Raw genomic sequence first — 18,843 nt, forward strand, 5'->3', positions numbered from 1 at the left:
TCAACACACGACTTATACTTAATTTGTCTACAAATATGACTTGTGAAATAGCATTTGGGGGGAAAATGTTTCAAGTTACAGATTTATGAGTATTGTTCCCACAGCTTGGTTTGCAAACTTCAATACAAATGTAAGCCCCAAACTTACATAAGAAGTGAAATCCAAGTGTGAGGTTTCCCTGTCTCCCCTCAGGAAGTTTGCCCCCTCTGAGGTGTCTCCCACCCCAGCCCCATACCTGGTAAGCAAAGGCTTGCGGTGAATTGTCGATGATGATGGTTTTGGAGAGGTCTCTGCCCAGGATGTTTAAATCCTTGATGTAATTCCCTTGTACACACACACAATGCTCGCGGAAGAGTCGATGCCTGTCATTAAAGGGAAATACTCATTAATTAGACCAAGGACAACATCCACACTGCACCAGGAGCTTTGCCAAACGTTATCCAGTTTTTTCTCTTCTGATCTCCTGTTAGAGAATTGCAACCTTTTTCTGCTCTCTTTAGAGATTTTTACTGGTAAAATGTGCAGTTCAGGTGATTCTGCACTAACCCAGTTCTGGGGGTGGGGGTTTGTATTTATTCAGGCTCTTCTTTCTGACCCCTTTCACAGACAGGCCGACAAAGGGACCCAGAACACCCCAAGGATCTGCTAAGCCCCAGGTGCTGCAGAGAGCCAGTTTACTGGGGTTTATCATCCCTTTATTCTGTCTCAGCCCTCACAGAACGGGGCCTCCCTGTGCCACCTCATGCCAGAACACAAAGTGTCACAAGGAATGTTTCCTTTTCTGTTACACCTCTGCTGGCAATTAACCTATTTCAGTTATTTCATTTCAAAAACAAAGCCTTGGGGCCAAAACATCCCATCAACTCCTTCCCTTCCCCCTAGTCTGCTCCCATGTAATTTATGAAAGAAGAAATGGACGGATTGACTAAAAGGACTCCGGTTAAAAAACCAGCAGGAATAAAACTCCCATTTCATGGCATATCCACAGAATTATAAATTGTAGGCAGATTTGGGGTTGCCCAGCTCTGTTGCAGAGCAGCTCCTTCCACGCTGCCTGTATTTTTAAATGGAGTGTTCAGAAGCTGTACATAGTGTGCCTAATTCCATGCAGGAGCTGAGTTCCCAACGTTGCCATGGAGGGAAATGAGCTGCTGCATTTATATATAGAGTGTGAGTCACACGTGTGGGGCCTGACAGGCACCTGGGGCTGGTGGCAGAGCTGCGACCAAGTCAGCTCAGCCACACCAACCCCAGACAAAGCCAGGCAGCACAGGAACATCTCTGCAGGCTTCTAGACCCGGTCTGGCTGCTTGTGCCATTGGCTCTTCCCAGTCCCAACACAGGAACAATCACAGTCCTGAACATTCGCATCAGGTGTCTGGAGAAAGGTTTGCCACCCCACTCGTGTTCTGGAGTGCCAGTGCCTACCTGGGCACCATCCTCCGGGCTGGCACAGCCAGGTTCAGCATTCCAAGCACTGAGAGTACTCCCAGGTCTAACACAGTGGAAAGGAGGCACATTCTGTGCCTGGATTCTGTGTGTCACATAACACAAGCAGTAAGACTGGCTCTGGGTAAAACTAGTGACAGTTTATCCTTCTGCACTTCAGGAAAAGGACTTGGGATGTGCCCACAGCACTGAGTGTAACGCTGGATAAACCCACTGCTTTTTCTTTGCGTGCAGCAAATGCAGTTTCATTGCAAAATGTACAACACACAATGCAGAGGTGGCTGTGCAGTGATGTCACACAGCTCTGGCATCACCAGGGAGGGGTTCCCTGGCCTGGGACACCCCACACAGGGGATATCCCTGAGCAGAAATCAATTTGGGTCCAACACTGCAAGGTACAGTCCCCCTGCCAGATGAGAGTGACAGAATCTCACCCCCGGAATTTCCTTCTGCCTTAAGGAACTGGAAAAGCCAAACAATTCCCAACAAAGCTCACTACTGAGAAATGGAAAACCAAACCAGCTCTAATACAAAGCCAACAGACAAATGATTTTGTGATTGAATGAGAATTGAAAGCATGCTGATTGTAAAAGCTACACAAGTCACAATTTATAATAAATAACTCAAGTTTGAATAGTTTAAAAGTAATCAGATAGTCATTTCATTTCCTTTATTTGCAGTGTGTATTCCAAAGCACATTTTTGATCCCCAAGAGGTCATTTCCCATGAGCCAACCAAACAGAGAATGAATTGGTACAGGTTTTGGCCTGGGGTTATTTTATCACAAGGCACCAATTCCATCACTTCAGTCCATTTTTCTCCCTCTCTTAGGAATCAGTCAGGGAGACACTGCAGTAAGGAACACGTCCCATCCCACTGGTCAGGCACAGGACTCAGTTTGCTCACAACAGGTTCGTGCACACTGTTCTGGTTTTACCTGACCAGCTGCTTTTTGGGGTCCAGGATGTTCAATAACTTGTCTGCATACACCTTCTTAGAAGCAGTAAACAGAATGATCTGGGGATTGGAGGGGAAAAAGTCACCACTGGAGGTACAAGTAAGTGGATACAATTTAAAAATGAAATTCGAAGGTGGTGTCTAATAGTTTTACCTCATAAATCTGAGACATACGTTCCAGGAACTCTCGGAAGAACGGCCTTAGCCGGACATACACCTGGAGCAGAGAGGGGGTTTAGCAAACATTCACAGTCCGCCAGCTATCAACCTCCCCACTAAATTACACTCTGTGCAGTGGAGGTGAAAATGAGCGTCAGAAATAAACAGCAAATACCAACTTCTTGTATAATAGCACCCCAGTGACAGCAATATTCCAGTAGCTCCCAGCCTGAGCAGCTCAGAGTGAAGGCGTAACACACTAACATCAGCCTTAACACAACTACTGGAAATTTGATGGAATTAGAAAAAAAATTTTAAAAATACAGAAGTTGGACAATCTCTAAGTTAAAAATGAAAACTGGTTGCTTTGACTAAACACCCTGACTCAGCTCTCACCAGCAGGGCAGCACCAGTTCAAGCCCTGGACACAAGAACTACATCCTCTTCTTAATAACCACTAACAATTACCTGAGCCTGGGGGTGTCAGAAGTGATCATAAAAAAAAGGCTTCAGTTGTTTCTAAATTTCCATAAACTCAACCTCCACCAGCACAGAACTGCGCACACAGAGAAATCATTCCCTGTAAGGAATTGTAGAGTCACAAGAGGACCCAGTCAGGAGGGTTCTGCCTCCCTCTGATTCCACTACAGGATTTGGGCTTGTGGGGAGGAGGTGCAGGGAGCTGCAGCTCCAGGCCTGGCCCAGGTTGTGTCTGGTTGTGCTGGGCAGCCCTGGCCGTGGCAGTGACAGCACATGGGGTGAGCAGAGCAGCCCCTGCTCTCTCCCAGGCTCAGAGAGCACCCACACGGAACTGCAGCTCTGAGGAGCTCCGGGAATATCAGGAGAGAAGGGAGGATATGGAGCTGCCTCTCATTTCACAGGGATTTCAGCTTTATCAATGGTTTAACAGCCACTGAGGAACAGGCTTGAGTTTTCCTTCAAATCACAGTACATCTCCACAAGGATTTGTAGTACATGAACTGACTTAGATCAAATTTATTGTGGACACAACCCAGTGACCAGGGGGGAAGAAAAGGGGAACAATTTAAGTGAATACAAAATTTCTTGCCAGATCTGACACCTGCAGTTTATCACCAGGCAGGTGTAAAATGCCAGGCCGCTGCTTCTCTCTTCAAACAAGCTGTGAACAACTACATCCAGCAAGGATTCCCACAAAGCAAAATAAAAAAGTTTGTGTTTTTCTATTTACCTGGTAAATGACATCTTGAAAAAGAACTGGAAAAGTGAGTGCAGCATCTTCTAATTCATTTAGACTACAGTGCACTAATGTTTCATCCTAGGAAAAAAATTATATAAAGGAAAAAAGAGTGTGAAAAGACAATGTTGAAAAGAAAAGTCGTTTTCTGCATTTTATGTTCATTTTAAGGCAGGTTTATTTAGAATGGAAAATGTACTTTTGTGCAAGTGCTGTCAGGACTGAAGAAAATTCTTAGGATGAATTAAACAGTTCATTATTGTAATTTTTTAAAATTTTCACTACAATTGTGTGCTGGGGGTGTAATTATAAGGAGATATTTTAATTTTGTAGGCTCTCCTCTCATTCAGTTCCAGCCTGTATCTTTCACTGTGAATAATCCACCCATTCCTACGATCACACAAAGATGGCCCAACTGATGCTGCTCATAAAATCACATCATCATTAACAGGGTCTGAAACAACTTTTGAAACAGAGACACTGAAACAAATCATCATAAAGACAAATATATTTTGTAAGAGCATTTCAAAAAGTGGATTTGTGCCCTTTAAGAATAAGAATGTTCTAAAAAGTAAAAATCTAATTTTTCATCAATCTTGATGCAAAACACTCGCAACTGAATTCTCCTCTTTATTCCATCTCATTTTTCCACACTGGATTTAGGGAAGCTTTATGGGGACAGACAACTCTCTGTTTGAAATGTTAAAACTGTAATGCTTTTTTTTTAAAGCAGGATGTAAGTATTTGACAAATACAACACACATTCTATTCCTACCACAGTTAATTCTTTTTCAACTATTTTAAACTAAAATTACACAACATTCAACAGTCTTTTTGTTCAAAGCAAACATAACTGATTTCCACAAATAAGGGAACACCCCCCTGCTTTGGTTTGTGTTTATAAAGATATTTACCAAGTCTAGAACTAATGAGAACTCTGGTGTGCTTCTGGTTTTCAGTGGGAGAGCTGGTTTCCTGTTCAGCTGCTCTTCTGTTAGTGGGGGGACATGTTTGATGAAATAGTATCTGAAAATACAGATTTTGCTGTAAAAATGTACATTATTGAACTGCAATGTTGTAGCCCAACTAAATATTTGAAATATTTAAGGCTGCACAAAAAGTATTTTAAATTGAAATAAACCCCACATAAGCATACACTTTTTTTAAGATAAGAGCTTTTGGAGTTCATTATCATAGCATGAAAATGATACAATTTAAATAGAAGTATCTTAATTCAATACTCCAAATGATTAATTTACTATTTCTAGTACAAATACTGGCACTTACGGATCAAAAACTTCCCAGTCCTCTTCATAGGTGGCTTCTGCATGAGCTGATGAGTAGCCATTGTCTGGAGATACTGGTGCTGAAATTCAACGAAAATGACCAAAACAAAAAATAAAACAAAAAACCACAAGAGCTGGTCTTATTAGTGCAGTTCTTTTAAGTGACAATTTGCACTTGAGACACAAGGGGGAAACAAGCGATGAACTCTCCCTCCAGCCCCACCTCCCCTGCCAGGGGCTCTCCTGGGTTGGACCCAGAGCAGCCCCTCTGCTCAGAGGTCACATTTACCCCCTACTAAAAAGCTGCACATCTACCAGAGCTTGGAGGGTCCGGGGAGGGTTAAGGATTTGATGTTGCCCATGCACACAGAAACTCCATTTTATGGCTACAGTTTTTGTCAAAAAAATATGCTGTCTTCTGAAGAAAATACGGAAAATGAATGTAGGATCTGTGCGCTTCTCATTTCCCATGTGGTTCTACAAGATATCAAAATGTAGCCAATTTCTCTTTGGAGAGTAGCAAGCCCAGAATGTGCAAGTTCAATGTTAACAATAATGCCTTTCCTCTGGAATCTCTGCTTCCACGGGAAGAAGTGTTACAAGGCCACCTGAGTTACACCAGGAATAGGTAAGTCTTGCCAAAACTGTGTCATTGGTGCATAAACCAGATTTGTCGATCAGCCATAAAAATCAGTATTAATGCTGTTTGTACGGCCCAAGGGAAGGGGGAATGGGAGTCCCTGCCAAGCGCAGGTGCTGACTCCCTGAAGCACCCTCTCTGTCCCCTGTCCCTTACCCGTGAGCGGGGGCAGGTCGCGGTCCCCCGGCTCCTCGGTGTCCCCCAGGCCGTTGTTGACAGCCCTGACCTGCACGGCCTGGCCGGGGAAGGCGGCGCCGTTGGTGGATGTGGCCGTGCTCGTTGTGATCTCGTCCACCTGCTCCATGTCCAGCTGCTTCACGATTTCCTCAGCTTCCACAGCCTGGCCCGGAGAGTCGGAGCCTGATGTTCCTGAGGGACATTTCCAAACACTCCTTACCTTTAGGCTGAGTTCCCTATCACAATGCTCAGACTCATTGTTAACCACACACACACAAAGTCTCAGAATAATTAAAGGTATCTGCACTGATTCATGCCACAAAAATAAGAACCAAACTGAAGACCATGACAAATGACTTTAAAACATGTTTGGGACATGGAACATAATCCCTTTTTTTTTTCCTTCGCCTTATTTTCTTTCGTTCTCCTTATTTTCTTTTTACTGAAAGGTGCACCACTAATACACCTATGAAAGAAATGTTCTAATGCTTGTAAGCTTATGGCTTCTTTCATTAACGATCAACCCATCTAGGAAAGAAGGAGCCTTTTACCCGGCAGCAGTGACTTGGTTTGTAAACCAGAATGAAAAGTGTACTGCCACTCAAACCACTCAAATCTGTCACATTCAGCTTTAAAACTATTGGCTTCTTTAATAATACTCACCATTTTTATTTGCTGGTGAAAAAAAATTGAAAACAGGAGAAAATATGGTTCCCAGTAATGTTGTTCGTGGGGGACTGCCTGTGGTAGGGTTATCTTCCAATTTTCCATTTTGCTTTACGTGTTGGTTCGTCATTTCATAACTTCCAGCTTCTGGAAAAGAAAAAATATGAGTTTTAACACCACCCAGCTGGGTTTCAGTTGCATCTGTTCCCTTATGGTCAGCATTTGCACTCCAGGAGTGAACTCTTGTTCATGGCTCAGCTGGGTCCATGAGAGTCAGCGACTTTCTACCAGCATAAACCCAAAAATATCCATTCTCAACACCATCTGAAGCTTCTCTCCACATGAGGCAGCACTCCTTGTTCAGATAAATAGCAGAGGTGTAAATCCTCTCAGTGATTCGGTGGGAGGCAGCCCCGGAGCCGCCGTGCCCTGGCAGAGCTCGGCGCTTTCAGTGCCAGGACTCCACTAGAGGGAGGCACGAGAAAGGGTCAGAACTGCCTGGCTGAGCCTCCCTCCCAGCTGCTCCAGGGTCCATCGTTTGTTACTCTCCACACACTCACACAGAGGCACAAACACTACTCGGAAGGGAAAGAACTGTCAGTTGTTATCACAGATAACAAAGGACAGAATTAAATAAACATCCATGTTACAGATCTGGCATGTAACAAGGGTTACCTCTAAATCTTAGGTATCGGTATGTACATCCCAAAACTCAAATCCCCATCTCATGGCTGAGGGCCAAGGCAGTTCTGAGACTGAGATGAAGGAGAATTATTTCCTTCACAGCACTCAGGCTCTGAGATGTCTGTCCATATGGGAGAGAGTGAATGGATTTTGTGCACATGAGCTGAGACCCCCCCTGTCAGCTGAGCCTGATGGAGCTGCTTGAGGACTTCACACAGCTCTGGTTCGTGAGGTGTGCCAGCTGCAGCTCCAAGCCCTCCCTAACAGGGAATATTTAATGAAGAACTTTTATCCCTGTAACAGTGACAGGAGCTCAGGGTGCTCTGTGTGCACCCAGGATACCACAGTCACAAGATGGCTTGGGTTGGGTGGGAAGGGACCTTAAAGCCCATCCAGTGCCACCCCCTGTCAGGGTAGGGACACCTTCCTTGCCCTGTGCTCCAAGCCCCGTCCAACCTGGCCTTGGACACTTCCAGGGATCCAGGGGCAGCCACAGCTTCTCTGGGAACCTTTGCCAGGGCCTTGCCACCCTCATAGTTTCCTTAGAGAGGAAGCTTAAAACCCAGGTTTTTATGTCAGATTTGGAACCACAGGTGATGTTTTAAGTATCAATGACAATTTTATCATGTCATGAATAAAGATATTCAAGAGGAGAATTTTCACAGGGAAAGGGGAATCTCCATCCTTAGAGAGATACAAAACTTGCCTGGAGAAGGACACCTGGTAACTTCCGCAAAGGTCAAGAGTTGGGAGGTCACATTTCACATGTTATTTGTGAGAAAATGGGAGAAGAGCTAAATCAAATTATTATGGGACTTTGAGAATAATAATTTAAAAAAAAAAAAAAAAGCTAAATTAGTTCCAAAGTAGCTGTTCTCACAGAGATACACTGCATGTGTCTGGGGTGTGATGGAAGTGTTGCTCACACCCCTGGAAATCCTGTTTTGCTATGATTAGCTCAACCCTGCTCTCACTGAAGTCAGTCAGAACCCCCAACAACCTCCCCCACTGCAGAACTGCCCTGGATCAGTGCACAGCTGGGAGATTAGAGAATTCCCACTGCACTGCAATGCACAATGTGAGGATTTACCGACCTCCATTCATCTGACTTTTCCGCCGCACTCGCGAGAGCTGTTTGTTGGGCTTCTCTCCTGTCTGAGGTGTGGATGTGATCAAGTTGTTATCAATATCCCGGTCAATCCGACTCCTTTTGGTAGGATTTTCTCTTTCTTCCTTAAAATAGAAAAGAGGGAAAAAAAGAAACATACTGAACAGTGCCTCTTTTTCCATGGAACAGACCAGAGAATGTTATCTCCTGGAGAAAGTTCACCAAAGGTCCCTTTACTGCTCCACTTCCAGATGAAAAACATGCAACATACATCTGGCCAGCTGGGATTTTACATGACTTTAAACTAAATCAAAGTATGGGGAATAAAAACTGTACATGGAGCTGCTGTAGTTGAAAAATTGTCTTTACAGACAATCTATAAATATTTCAGTGCTGCAGAGGCTGGGAAATGCAGAGACAAAGCAACTAAAATTACTTGAGATTTGATTTCTTTGCCTGTTAAATAAACAGGAGGTGAACTGCCCAAAAATATCCAATGTGACAATCCATATCAGTACAGAGCAAAACCCAGCTGTGAGAAATCCAAGGATTCTCCTTACCTGGAAGTAAGTGACTGCTCTTCCCTGCAGCACTCATGGCAATGAGACAGAACCAGACAATTCTGCACATTTTCTGTGCACAGCTCTATGTGCAGGCACACGTTTCTGACAGGTTTCTGCCCCTTTTCCCCCAAAACACCTACTATAACTCAATAAAATGTAAATCTGAAATCTAAAGCATGATCATCAAGAGTACCCTGAACTGTGTGAGACAAGGCAAAAGTAACCCAATTGAATAACAAATAACAAGGCCACAGACAATATCAAAGTTAATTAAAATTTTAATTTTAGAATTACAATATTACCTTGCTGGAGCAGCAGTTTCACATCTTTAAAAAGAAAAAACAGTTTGCGTGCTCCAAAAACCAGTAAATAGAAAATTCAGAAAAATTAATCTAAAGCCCCTGCTGTAACAGCAGCTATAGGAAATACCAACATGGGGAGGTACTGAGAGTCACAGCAGAAGACAGGAGAACACCACTGATCCCACAAACCTTCTGCTTGACCAACAACCTTGGTGAAAACAACCTAATTACTAACACCTAGAATTAGTAATATTGTATATACCATAATCCATATATTGAGAGGAAACAGATGAAACTGATCAAAAGTAAGGAAAAACATTTCCAGGTTATTCTGGAGAAAACAACCAAAGAACTTCATTAACTTGGAAAAGCTATCCCTTGGCCTTCATAAATGAGGTGAGCTCTCATCCTGCCCTATGGAGAACAAGTGTAGAGAAGTTACAAAAATTCCAGTGAAATCAGGAAAACTTGTTGATGGGATCAGAGGCAGGAAGACCCCACTCCCTCTGGAGATCCCTCTGATCCTGCAGAAGAGGATCCAGCTCAGCAGGAAGCTCACACTGCTGTGCTCACAGTGTCCCGGGGAAGGGAATTCAGGTGAAGTGGGATGAAATGTTACTGGGCTGCTTGGTTTATCCATGGAAAATGTTGCTGCAGAGATGTAGAACTGAATATACCCATTGTATGTATTTACAGAGCCATCTGCTGGAATTCTGTCACTCCCCTGTCACCTGTGACATCACACCTGTGCCATAAGGGACATGGCAATGCCACAGGGACATGAACATTTATCTGCTTTTGGGTGTTTCCAGAGGCCAGGAATGTGCTAAGGACTGGCCTGAATTGAGACTGGGAATAACAACAGACATTTGAAGTCATGGTCAGATAAATGACCTGTGACTATGATGGAAATTGCCCAGACACACATTATGGGGACATTGACTGCCATAAATCCACAGAACCCCAGAGGTGACTGAGACTTTCCCTCCCCACGGCCAAACTCTGGGGTATCCAGAGAGCGGTGCCGTTCCCATGGCAGCCCCAGGACGAGCTGGGGAAGTCAGCAGGCTCTGGAAGCCGGCCTGGCAGAGTCACTGGCGGGCCATGCTCAGGCACTGGAACCATGCCAAGGCCTGCTATAGGCACGGGAGAGGACGGGGGAGGGAACAGCACAAAAATGGGGGCATTTCATGACAACAAACCTGACAAGAAAAAACAGAATGGAAAGTAATCCCGGGATTTGGGAGAGGAAGAGAAGATGGGAAGGAAGGAAGTTCACAAAACCTTAAAGAGACATGGAAAAGGAAAACCAGACATATTTCCCTTATCTAAAAATTCCAATGTAAACTTTTTGCTTAGATTTGAGTGCAGAGGTTTTGCAACCAAAATGTTGCACTCCTGAGATCCAACAGAGATACTGATTGTAAAATAGATCAATTATCACAGTTTAATAAAAAAAACCTGGAAGCAGATTTAACCATTAATTTTTGCTGAGATATTTCTTCTTTAGTATTTCACTGTTTCTAGGACAGGTTGTTTTGGTTTAACATGTCATGAAATACTCAATTTCGCTATAATTTTAACAATTCAAGAATATAGTGTTACATTATTAGGATTATTTGAACTTCAACTTGTTACAAGTTGTTGTTTCAACACTTAGTTCAAACCCGAGAAAATACTTCTGAATTTATACCAGATTTTTATTTATCATGTAGCTGATCTGGGATACATTGTAAATTAGTTACAACTTCTTGGCTAATCTTTCAAATCTGCAGTTACATAATGCCAGCATCTAAACTGCTGGGACAGAATGATGAGGGGTTTTTAACTGGCCTCCATCTAGAGAAAAAATGCCAGTTTTTGAAGCAATTGCAAGATTACATTCAGCCTATCAAAGTTTTATATATGTGTGTGTGTGTGTGTATTTTTTGCCCTCAAATGTCCATGCAGCACATGCAACAGGTGTTTACATGGGCAGATCAGTAAAGCTCAGCCTTCTGGCTGGACCAAGACATGAGATTTTGTGGTTTTCCCCAACAAGATCTGGATGTGATGCTCCAAGCAGGGCAGTGCTCACTGCAGGAATCACTGAGCAGCTGCATCTAATCCATGGCACTTGGATTTGTGAGGTTTGACCTTCATTGATTAAATGACACCTAAACAGTTTTGAATAAAATTGCCAGAAATAGTCAACAAATTTATGCCTACAGACTGGCTTTTCTAAGTTGTCAGTACTGGTAATTCCTTGAATCTGGATTTGAGGAATCCTTAAAATAGAAATTAAAAAGAATGTACTGAATTTATTTGACACTTTTACAAAGAAACACCAGATAATAAATCTTGTGATTTATTGGACTGTTAACTACGCCTACAATTGACTCCTGAAGGTTTCAAAGTCTGCTTTACCTGACATAACTCACAGGCACTTGTTGCCTTCAATTCTTTTATGTTTTGCTTCCACCCCATGATTAATTCTTAACAGAACTGGTTTTCAATCAAATTTGAAGTGATTATGACTTAAAAGTAAAGCAGGAGCCCACAGCTGGCGTACCTTGGGTGTGCTTCCTTTAATGAATTTTTTGATTGAAGACAAGAGGCCCGTCTCATTTTTGGGTGGTTTTCCCCCGCCGCCAGGTAAGGGCTCCTCCACCTCCGAGTGTTTCCGCTTGGCCCGCAGCGCCCGCTGCGTGTGGAGCTGGTTGGACTGCTGGGAAGCTTTCCGTGTCCTCAGCCTCATCTTCATGGGTACCACATGGAAAGCTATAAAAGGAAAAACCAGGAATACTTACTCATTGAGGAAACATATTAAGCTGCAGCTCCTGAAACCAAGGAATTACATAACGCTGGTGATGCTGTGCCGAGCGCTCCCCTCCCGCCGCACGGCTTCACTTACAGCACAGGGGAGCTATTTCAGTGAGAGCACCACACTGCTAGAGGAACAAATGGATATAATCTGGCCATGGATACAGCACCCAGCACATCAGTGAGTCTGGCATAACCCTCCAATCCGAGTGGCGGGGAGGAAAAACCTACCTGCTCAGAATGACAGAACTATCTAGGGTGGAAAGGACCTCTTGGATCATCGAGTCCAACCTGCGAACAATCACACCTTGTCAACCAGGAGGGCGTCAACTACCTTGATGAAAGGATTGATTGTAGGGTGCCTGTTGTCTCCAGCCCCAAATGACTGGACTCTGTGACCCAGAAGTCCTTCCCTCTCTGTGTTCCTCAAAATATTTCATTGCAAGTCTCCACATTAAATTTGAGATGAGGCATAAATCTAAATTCCTGTCAAGTGCTCACAGAAGGAATCATGAGTCTGTGCACTCAGTGTGGGTGAGGACAGAGCAGCTCTGAAAAGGAACCCAAACTGAGCTTTAATAGAGCTGAGTTTGGGATTCACATCAGACCTTGGGAACATTCATGCAAGGGCAGCATTTATTAAAGCAGAGTAAAAGGCCATTCCAGGGAATACATCCCATTTATCTCCAGCCTCCAAGTGTGCTGCTGGTATTGTGACACCCAAGCCTCAATGTCACTGTTCTCCGGGCTGGGGACGTGCCTTCTGCAGCTGCCCAGAGCTGGGCTGGTTTGAAGGGGACTCCTCGCACTTAAAATCATTCTTATGATGAATCAGGAGCAGAAAAATGAAGTAGCAAGAAATCCATCTGTGGTGTAATGCACAGAAATACTGGAAAGAAAGTAATTTGCCTTTCCTAGCTGAAATCATGACAAAAAGCAGGTTTTTAAAGAAAATTGTATGCTTATCCCGACAGGAATCAGTGCCTGCCTTTCTGGAGTCCATTTAGGGTAGATCTGATTGCTGCATAGACAGAATAAATATAGCATTTAACATATAAGTTGCCTTTCTGGAGTCCATTTAGTGTGGATCTGATTGCTGCAGAGACAGAACAAACAATCTGCAACATTTAACATATAAGTAATGTCACAACAGGCATGTTGTTTAGGAAAAGGCAACGGTGGCAGTGGGATGAGTCACAGACTAGGAAATACTGTAGTACTTTTGAAAACCAGTCCAAAACCTGTTACACAGCTGTGTTTGTTCCCAGGTAAATCTCAATCTCACACAAAGGTGTTGCAGCTAACGAGGAATGACCCAAGTACTGACACTGCTCTCAGACTTAGCAGGTAAAGTACTCAGCGGGTATTGCCAAGGGTGAAACATGATGTTACACAGAATTACTACATGGAATATTCACTGTAACTGCCAGCAAACATGGGGGGTCATTTTCCACAGGTCCATACTCAGCATTTTCCATCAGTGGTCAATACAGCAACATACTTACAGGCAGTTCAGTCCAACCATCCCCACCACTCACCCATGTCCCCAGGTGCAACATCCACACAGCTGTTAGATCTCTCCAGCAACAGGGTCTCCAACACTGCCCTGGGCAGCTGTGCCAGGGCTGGACAGCCCTTTCCATGAAGAAATTTTCCTTGATATCCAACCTAAACCTCCCCTGGCACAGCCTGAGGCCATTTCTTGTCCTGTCGCTGTTCCCTGGGAGCAGAGCCTGACCCCACCCTAGCTGTCCCCTCCTGTCAGGAACTTGTGCAGAGCCAGAAGGTCCCCACTGAGCCTCCTTCTCTCCAGGCTGAGCTCCCCCAGCTCTTCAGCTGCTCCTCACAGGATTTGTGTTTCAGATCCTTCCCCAGTTCTGTTGCCCTTGTCTGGACACACTCCAACACCTCAATGTCCTTGCTCCTGCTCCCTCCTCATTTCTTTCCCACATTCACTTCAGATCTTGTCTCCTCCTCAGAGACCTGACCAGCTCACTGAGCTAACAGGGGAAATTCCTTAATTTTTACACCATTAAATTAGTTTATAAGGGGAACCAGTGGGCATCCGAGCAATGCAACAGAGCGTCAGCAAGGGACACAGCTGGACATCACACAGCCCATGGAGATGGTGGATTCTGGACAGCTGGACAGGACAGAGTCCAAGGATAGCAGGAAGGCAGCTGGGAGTCCCAGGAGGCTCCGTTCCCAGAGCACTCACCGTGGTGGAGCAGTGGGCTCAGGGCGAGCCCGATGCCCTGCAGAGCTGGGCAGCGTGTGTGTGTGGGGGTGGGGCAAGGCTCCAGCCATGGCACATGGAACAGGCACATCCAGCTGACTTCTGGGATCTGCCAGTGATGTCACGGAACCACTGAGCTTGGACAAGACCATTCAGACCACTGAGTCCAACCATCCCCCGGCACTGCAAGACCACCATAGCCCATGTCCCCAGGTGCCACATTCACAGGGCTGTTAAATCCCTCCAGGGATGGGGACTCCACCACTAGCCTGGGCAGCTGTGTCAGGGCTGGGGAACTCCTCAGTGAAGAAATCTTCCTTAATATCCAACCTGACCCTCCCCTGGTACAACTTGAGGCCGTTTCCCCTCATCCTGTCCTTGATCACTGTGAGCAGAGCCCGACACCCCCTGGCTGCCCACTCCTGTCAGGGAGTTGTGCAGACCCACAAGGTCCCCCCTGAGCCTCCTTTTCTCCAGACTGAGCCCCCCCTGCTCCCTCAGCTGCTCCTGGGGCTCCAGCTCCTCCAGGTCTCTCTTGCTGGGAGGGGCCCCCAGCTGCCCCCAGCACTGGAGGTGTCCCAGCAGTGACACCTCAGGGGACAGGCCCTGCCCCAGGGCCTGTGCCCACACTGCTGCATTGGCCACACTAAACAAATGCAAAAATGAATTAAAGAAAACTGTAAAATGGGGAGACTGACACTAACAAAATTCCAGTGTGGTAATGAAAATATTACTTCCGATTTGCTCTAGTTTAAGTTGCCTGATTTTTCTAGAACTGAAAAAAATACCAGTTAGACAAAAGATGAACCAATTTAATATTTGTCAGTGGTGAGTATATATTTATCCAGCAGGGAAACGTTCAGCTCCTCTGTACAGCCCTGCCAGGGGCTCCTTTGGCTCACTGCACATCCTGGGTATCAAGCCTGGGGTTATAAATATCTCTAATGGACTTAGCAACAGGTACCTACAATCCTCTCAGAGACAGGAGTTTGTTTTCCTAGTACTGGATCCAACTGGCGGGGGAGTTTTTATTGAATTATAGTCGTGGTTCTTTCCTGAACCAGGCTACAAAACTTAACACAGTCAAAATAATCAAGTCTAAACACGTAGGAGAATTTCCTTCCTCAAACCTGTGGGATTTGGATTTCCCCAGCACGTGCCATCCCTGACAGGCCCCACGGCACAGCCAGGTGACCAAGGACCTGAGCCCAGGCTGGCACTGCCTCTTCCACTGTGCCAGGGAGTTTTGCTAAGGGAAATCAACCCCCCAAAACCCTTCTGTCTTCAATTACTTCTACACTTATAATAAACCCAGAAAGAGTGTGGGGAAAAAAAAGGAAAAACCTTGTTCTTCAAGAGAGAATTACATGGCAAAGAAGGACTAAAAGGAATATCCAATCAATAATTTGTGGGACAGGAAAATAAAATGTAGGAGCTCTTAAAAAGCAGCAGCTGAAGGAGCTATGGCTGCAATAAATTCCATTTTCCTGAGTCCACACACACCAAGTGTCAGGCTCCCTACCTTGTGAATACTGTTGTTATTCCACGCACAGGTACACTGTACTTACAGGAAAGAAATTCCTGTGAATGACTCATATTTCCAACTGAGAGCACACCTCCATGGAATCTGCAGTTAGGGATGGTTTATTTCCCACATATGACACTGCTGTTTTCTCTACTTTTCCCCAAACTATTAAAAGGAAAATTAGGCAAGGCACATCTAATTACAGGGTTTAGGGCCTTCTGATACAGGAAAAAGTTGAAGATGGTAAAGGAACAATGGTGAAGAACAATAGGAAGAGATAAGTGACAAGAAATTTTGAAATTATAGTGTTGAACAATTTCTCCATTCAGTTTGGCACTCAGGAATAACACAGCACTGCCACCACAGAAATCAATCCATCCCAAGCCTCCACACCACAGGAGCTCCAGAGGATTCAGACACCGTGAACATGTCCGGAGTGTGACTTTGGTGACAGCAACACAAAGAGGTGAAAAAGTTCTACTATTTATTTATCTGGGATTTTTCTTGGAACATTTTTTACACAAAGCCAAGAAAGTAAATAGTTTTTTAACATTTTTTAAATTTTGAGCAAGAGCATCAATGCACAGTGTAAACAGAGATGGAGACGTGACCAACTGCACAAAGCTGTGACCTGTCCCCAGATTTAACAGCTGTGACAACTGAGGGGTTTGAAATTGAGAGAGTGGCAGGTTCAGTGTCCCACTCCCAACCAGCCCAGCTGACACACACCTCCCTGCTGAGATGATGTGTGTTTCCTTTAGTCATTGCTGGATCACTGGGCAGATCCACAGACAGAGGAACCAAGACCAGATATTTTGTTCGGTTTCCTTTCAAACAAGTAATACCAGAGGTGTTTCGTTAACACAGTTCATGGCTGCAATGTGACCCAGATTTCAGGGTGAAGAAACATCCCAAGGAGGAGATATGCTCCCAGAGCTGGCTGGGATCCATTCACACGGTGCTCAGGATACTTTCAGGAAACACAGATCCCTTGCTGGTGTCCAGACACCCCTGAGCCACCACAGGGAAGGGCCACGTTGGCAGGGCTGTGGGGACAGAGAAGCGTGGGCCAAACAGCAACCGTGGTGTATCCAGCAAAGCCAAGGGGAAGGACTGGCAGGTAAAGCCCCTCACTCAGATAGGCCCCAAAGCACTTCACGCACCTCAAGGAAATACTTTTTGTTAGTTCAAGATGTTGAGACTCTTCCCCCTCAACAACTCTTGGCCTTTTTTAACCAACTTATCCTCCTTCCCTAGAAAATTACAGCCATTTCGTGTCACTCCAGCGGATGTATTTTCCAATGTACTGCACTACTTGCCACTCTTCTCCAATGTTTAGGTGTGTTTTTCTGCCACTGCAGAACTGAGAGAGCAATAAACCAGGAAACCCTGACTCAAAGGAGTCTGGAAGTGATGCTAGTCTAGGGTAGGTAAAAACAAAATAAAAAGATGCTGATTTATTAAAATAGCAAATCACCCAACATGTCCTATTCAAATGTTGATGCTGGGTTATGAAATCTGGATAAATGTATAAAGCTCCATCAAAAGTTCCATCAAAACAAAGTAAGGAATTACAACTACCAAAGGTGCCTCTAAATTCTCCCTGTTTAACTGAAAGCCTCTTTTCTGCTCCTCCCCACCTTCCAGGGCACTAAATCATTTCCACCTGAAACAGAATCCTGCTTGAAATCCTTGGTCTTCAGTCACCTTGTTCAAACCCCGATCCCTCAGGACATCTACCTTGTGTTCACTTCTGCTCTCCCAAAGTTTGAGTATCTTCCCTAAAACAAACATGTCCTTAGAAGGATTTTGCCAAAGGAGGATGGCAACTTTTTATAATTTGCCTCAACAGAAAATAGATCTTTTGTTCCTTTATTTTTCTGCTCTACCCATCATATTTCTGTTTTGCCATTGCTTTGCTAGTGAGGCTTTGTTTTGATTATACCAAATGCATTTGGAACTGAAAGTTTATTCCCTCCCAGCCAAGATATTTTTCTCTTTGCACTGAGGGTGCATGCTGGTAATTAATTCAGGCTTTCCAGTTTGTGTCACACTAAGCAAGGAGGAAACATGGAGAGCTGGGGTAACCATGGAACAGCAAACCTCAGAGCAGAACCCCAAAACCTACTGCAGAAAGAAGACCTTATTTACAATCTCTGGTGTTGCCCAAGATGACAATTTCACATGAGTCACCTTCAGATCTTGTGGGGCTCCCAAGAGCTGAGAGGTTGGCAAAGGAAAGTTTGCAGTGCTCGAGTTTTAGACAAGCAGTAACAGATTCCACAGAACCAGCACTGTTCCTGTTGGGATTCTGGGAGGGACCAGCTGTCCTCAGGCTCTCTGGACATTTAATCCATACTGCCAGGCACACAGGGAGCCTATTTATGGAAGTCAAGTCCCTCTTGTTACAACCCGTGGCATAGACAGGTTGCAAACGCTTCCTGAACAGACCTTCCGGGATGTTGTCTGACTACAAAACAACCCTAAGGAGTTACTTGTTCTAATTGTTCAGTTCACCCATATTAGTTATCTTTTTAACCAAAAAGAAAAAACCAAACCCAGAAACAAGCAGATTAACAAGCCCAAGTAAGGCTGTGTTGGACTATGGAAGCCATGGAGTAACTCCTGTGTTTGTGAGGAGAATCTAGGCATTTCTGCAAGGTCTACACAGCAACAGAGCTGCCTTTTGCTTAACTTCACCAGAAAACCTAATCCTGCTCCACTGCACCTGAATCCTCCCAGGGGACCAGAGACACAATCATGTATCCCACAGGACCATGTCAGGTTGCTATCTTTTAAAGGGATAGATAAGGGTTCTGGCTGCTCCTTTGGCCTTAAAAATAGCAGACTATTTTTATTGCAGGATAAAGACTCTTTAAATGATAATATGATTATTGCCCTGGAAAACACTTTCCTTAGTACACTGTATTCTTTTAGAACCTTTCACAAGAGGTTAAACTCTGCTCTCCCCTTTGCACGGGGCTGCTTTCATGCTCTTCTCACACCTGGCTTCCCTGACTTAAAATAAAGAATCAACCGTGCTGTTAAGAATGGGGAAAATACCAGCACAGTC

The 18,843-nt window shown here is 44.6% G+C and overlaps 1 protein-coding gene across 1 annotated transcript in view; it reads right to left on the bottom strand.

Annotated features, from left to right (window-relative positions):
• CTDSPL2 (CTD small phosphatase like 2) overlaps positions 1–18,843 on the bottom strand; it is a 31,616-nt gene that overhangs the window by 2,587 nt on the left and 10,186 nt on the right. The window contains exons 2-11 of the mRNA XM_032122934.1: positions 11,759–11,967; positions 8,329–8,467; positions 6,548–6,697; positions 5,864–6,076; positions 5,069–5,147; positions 4,696–4,807; positions 3,776–3,862; positions 2,561–2,623; positions 2,387–2,466; positions 236–362 (exon numbers count right to left, since the gene is read on the bottom strand). Coding sequence (XP_031978825.1) covers positions 236–362; positions 2,387–2,466; positions 2,561–2,623; positions 3,776–3,862; positions 4,696–4,807; positions 5,069–5,147; positions 5,864–6,076; positions 6,548–6,697; positions 8,329–8,467; positions 11,759–11,950 — 1,242 coding nt within the window. The 5' untranslated portion in view covers positions 11,951–11,967. The remainder of the gene's footprint in view (positions 1–235; positions 363–2,386; positions 2,467–2,560; positions 2,624–3,775; positions 3,863–4,695; positions 4,808–5,068; positions 5,148–5,863; positions 6,077–6,547; positions 6,698–8,328; positions 8,468–11,758; positions 11,968–18,843) is intronic.

Source organism: Corvus moneduloides, chromosome 13 (genome assembly GCF_009650955.1).
Source record: "Corvus moneduloides isolate bCorMon1 chromosome 13, bCorMon1.pri, whole genome shotgun sequence".
NCBI lineage: Eukaryota > Metazoa > Chordata > Aves > Passeriformes > Corvidae > Corvus > Corvus moneduloides.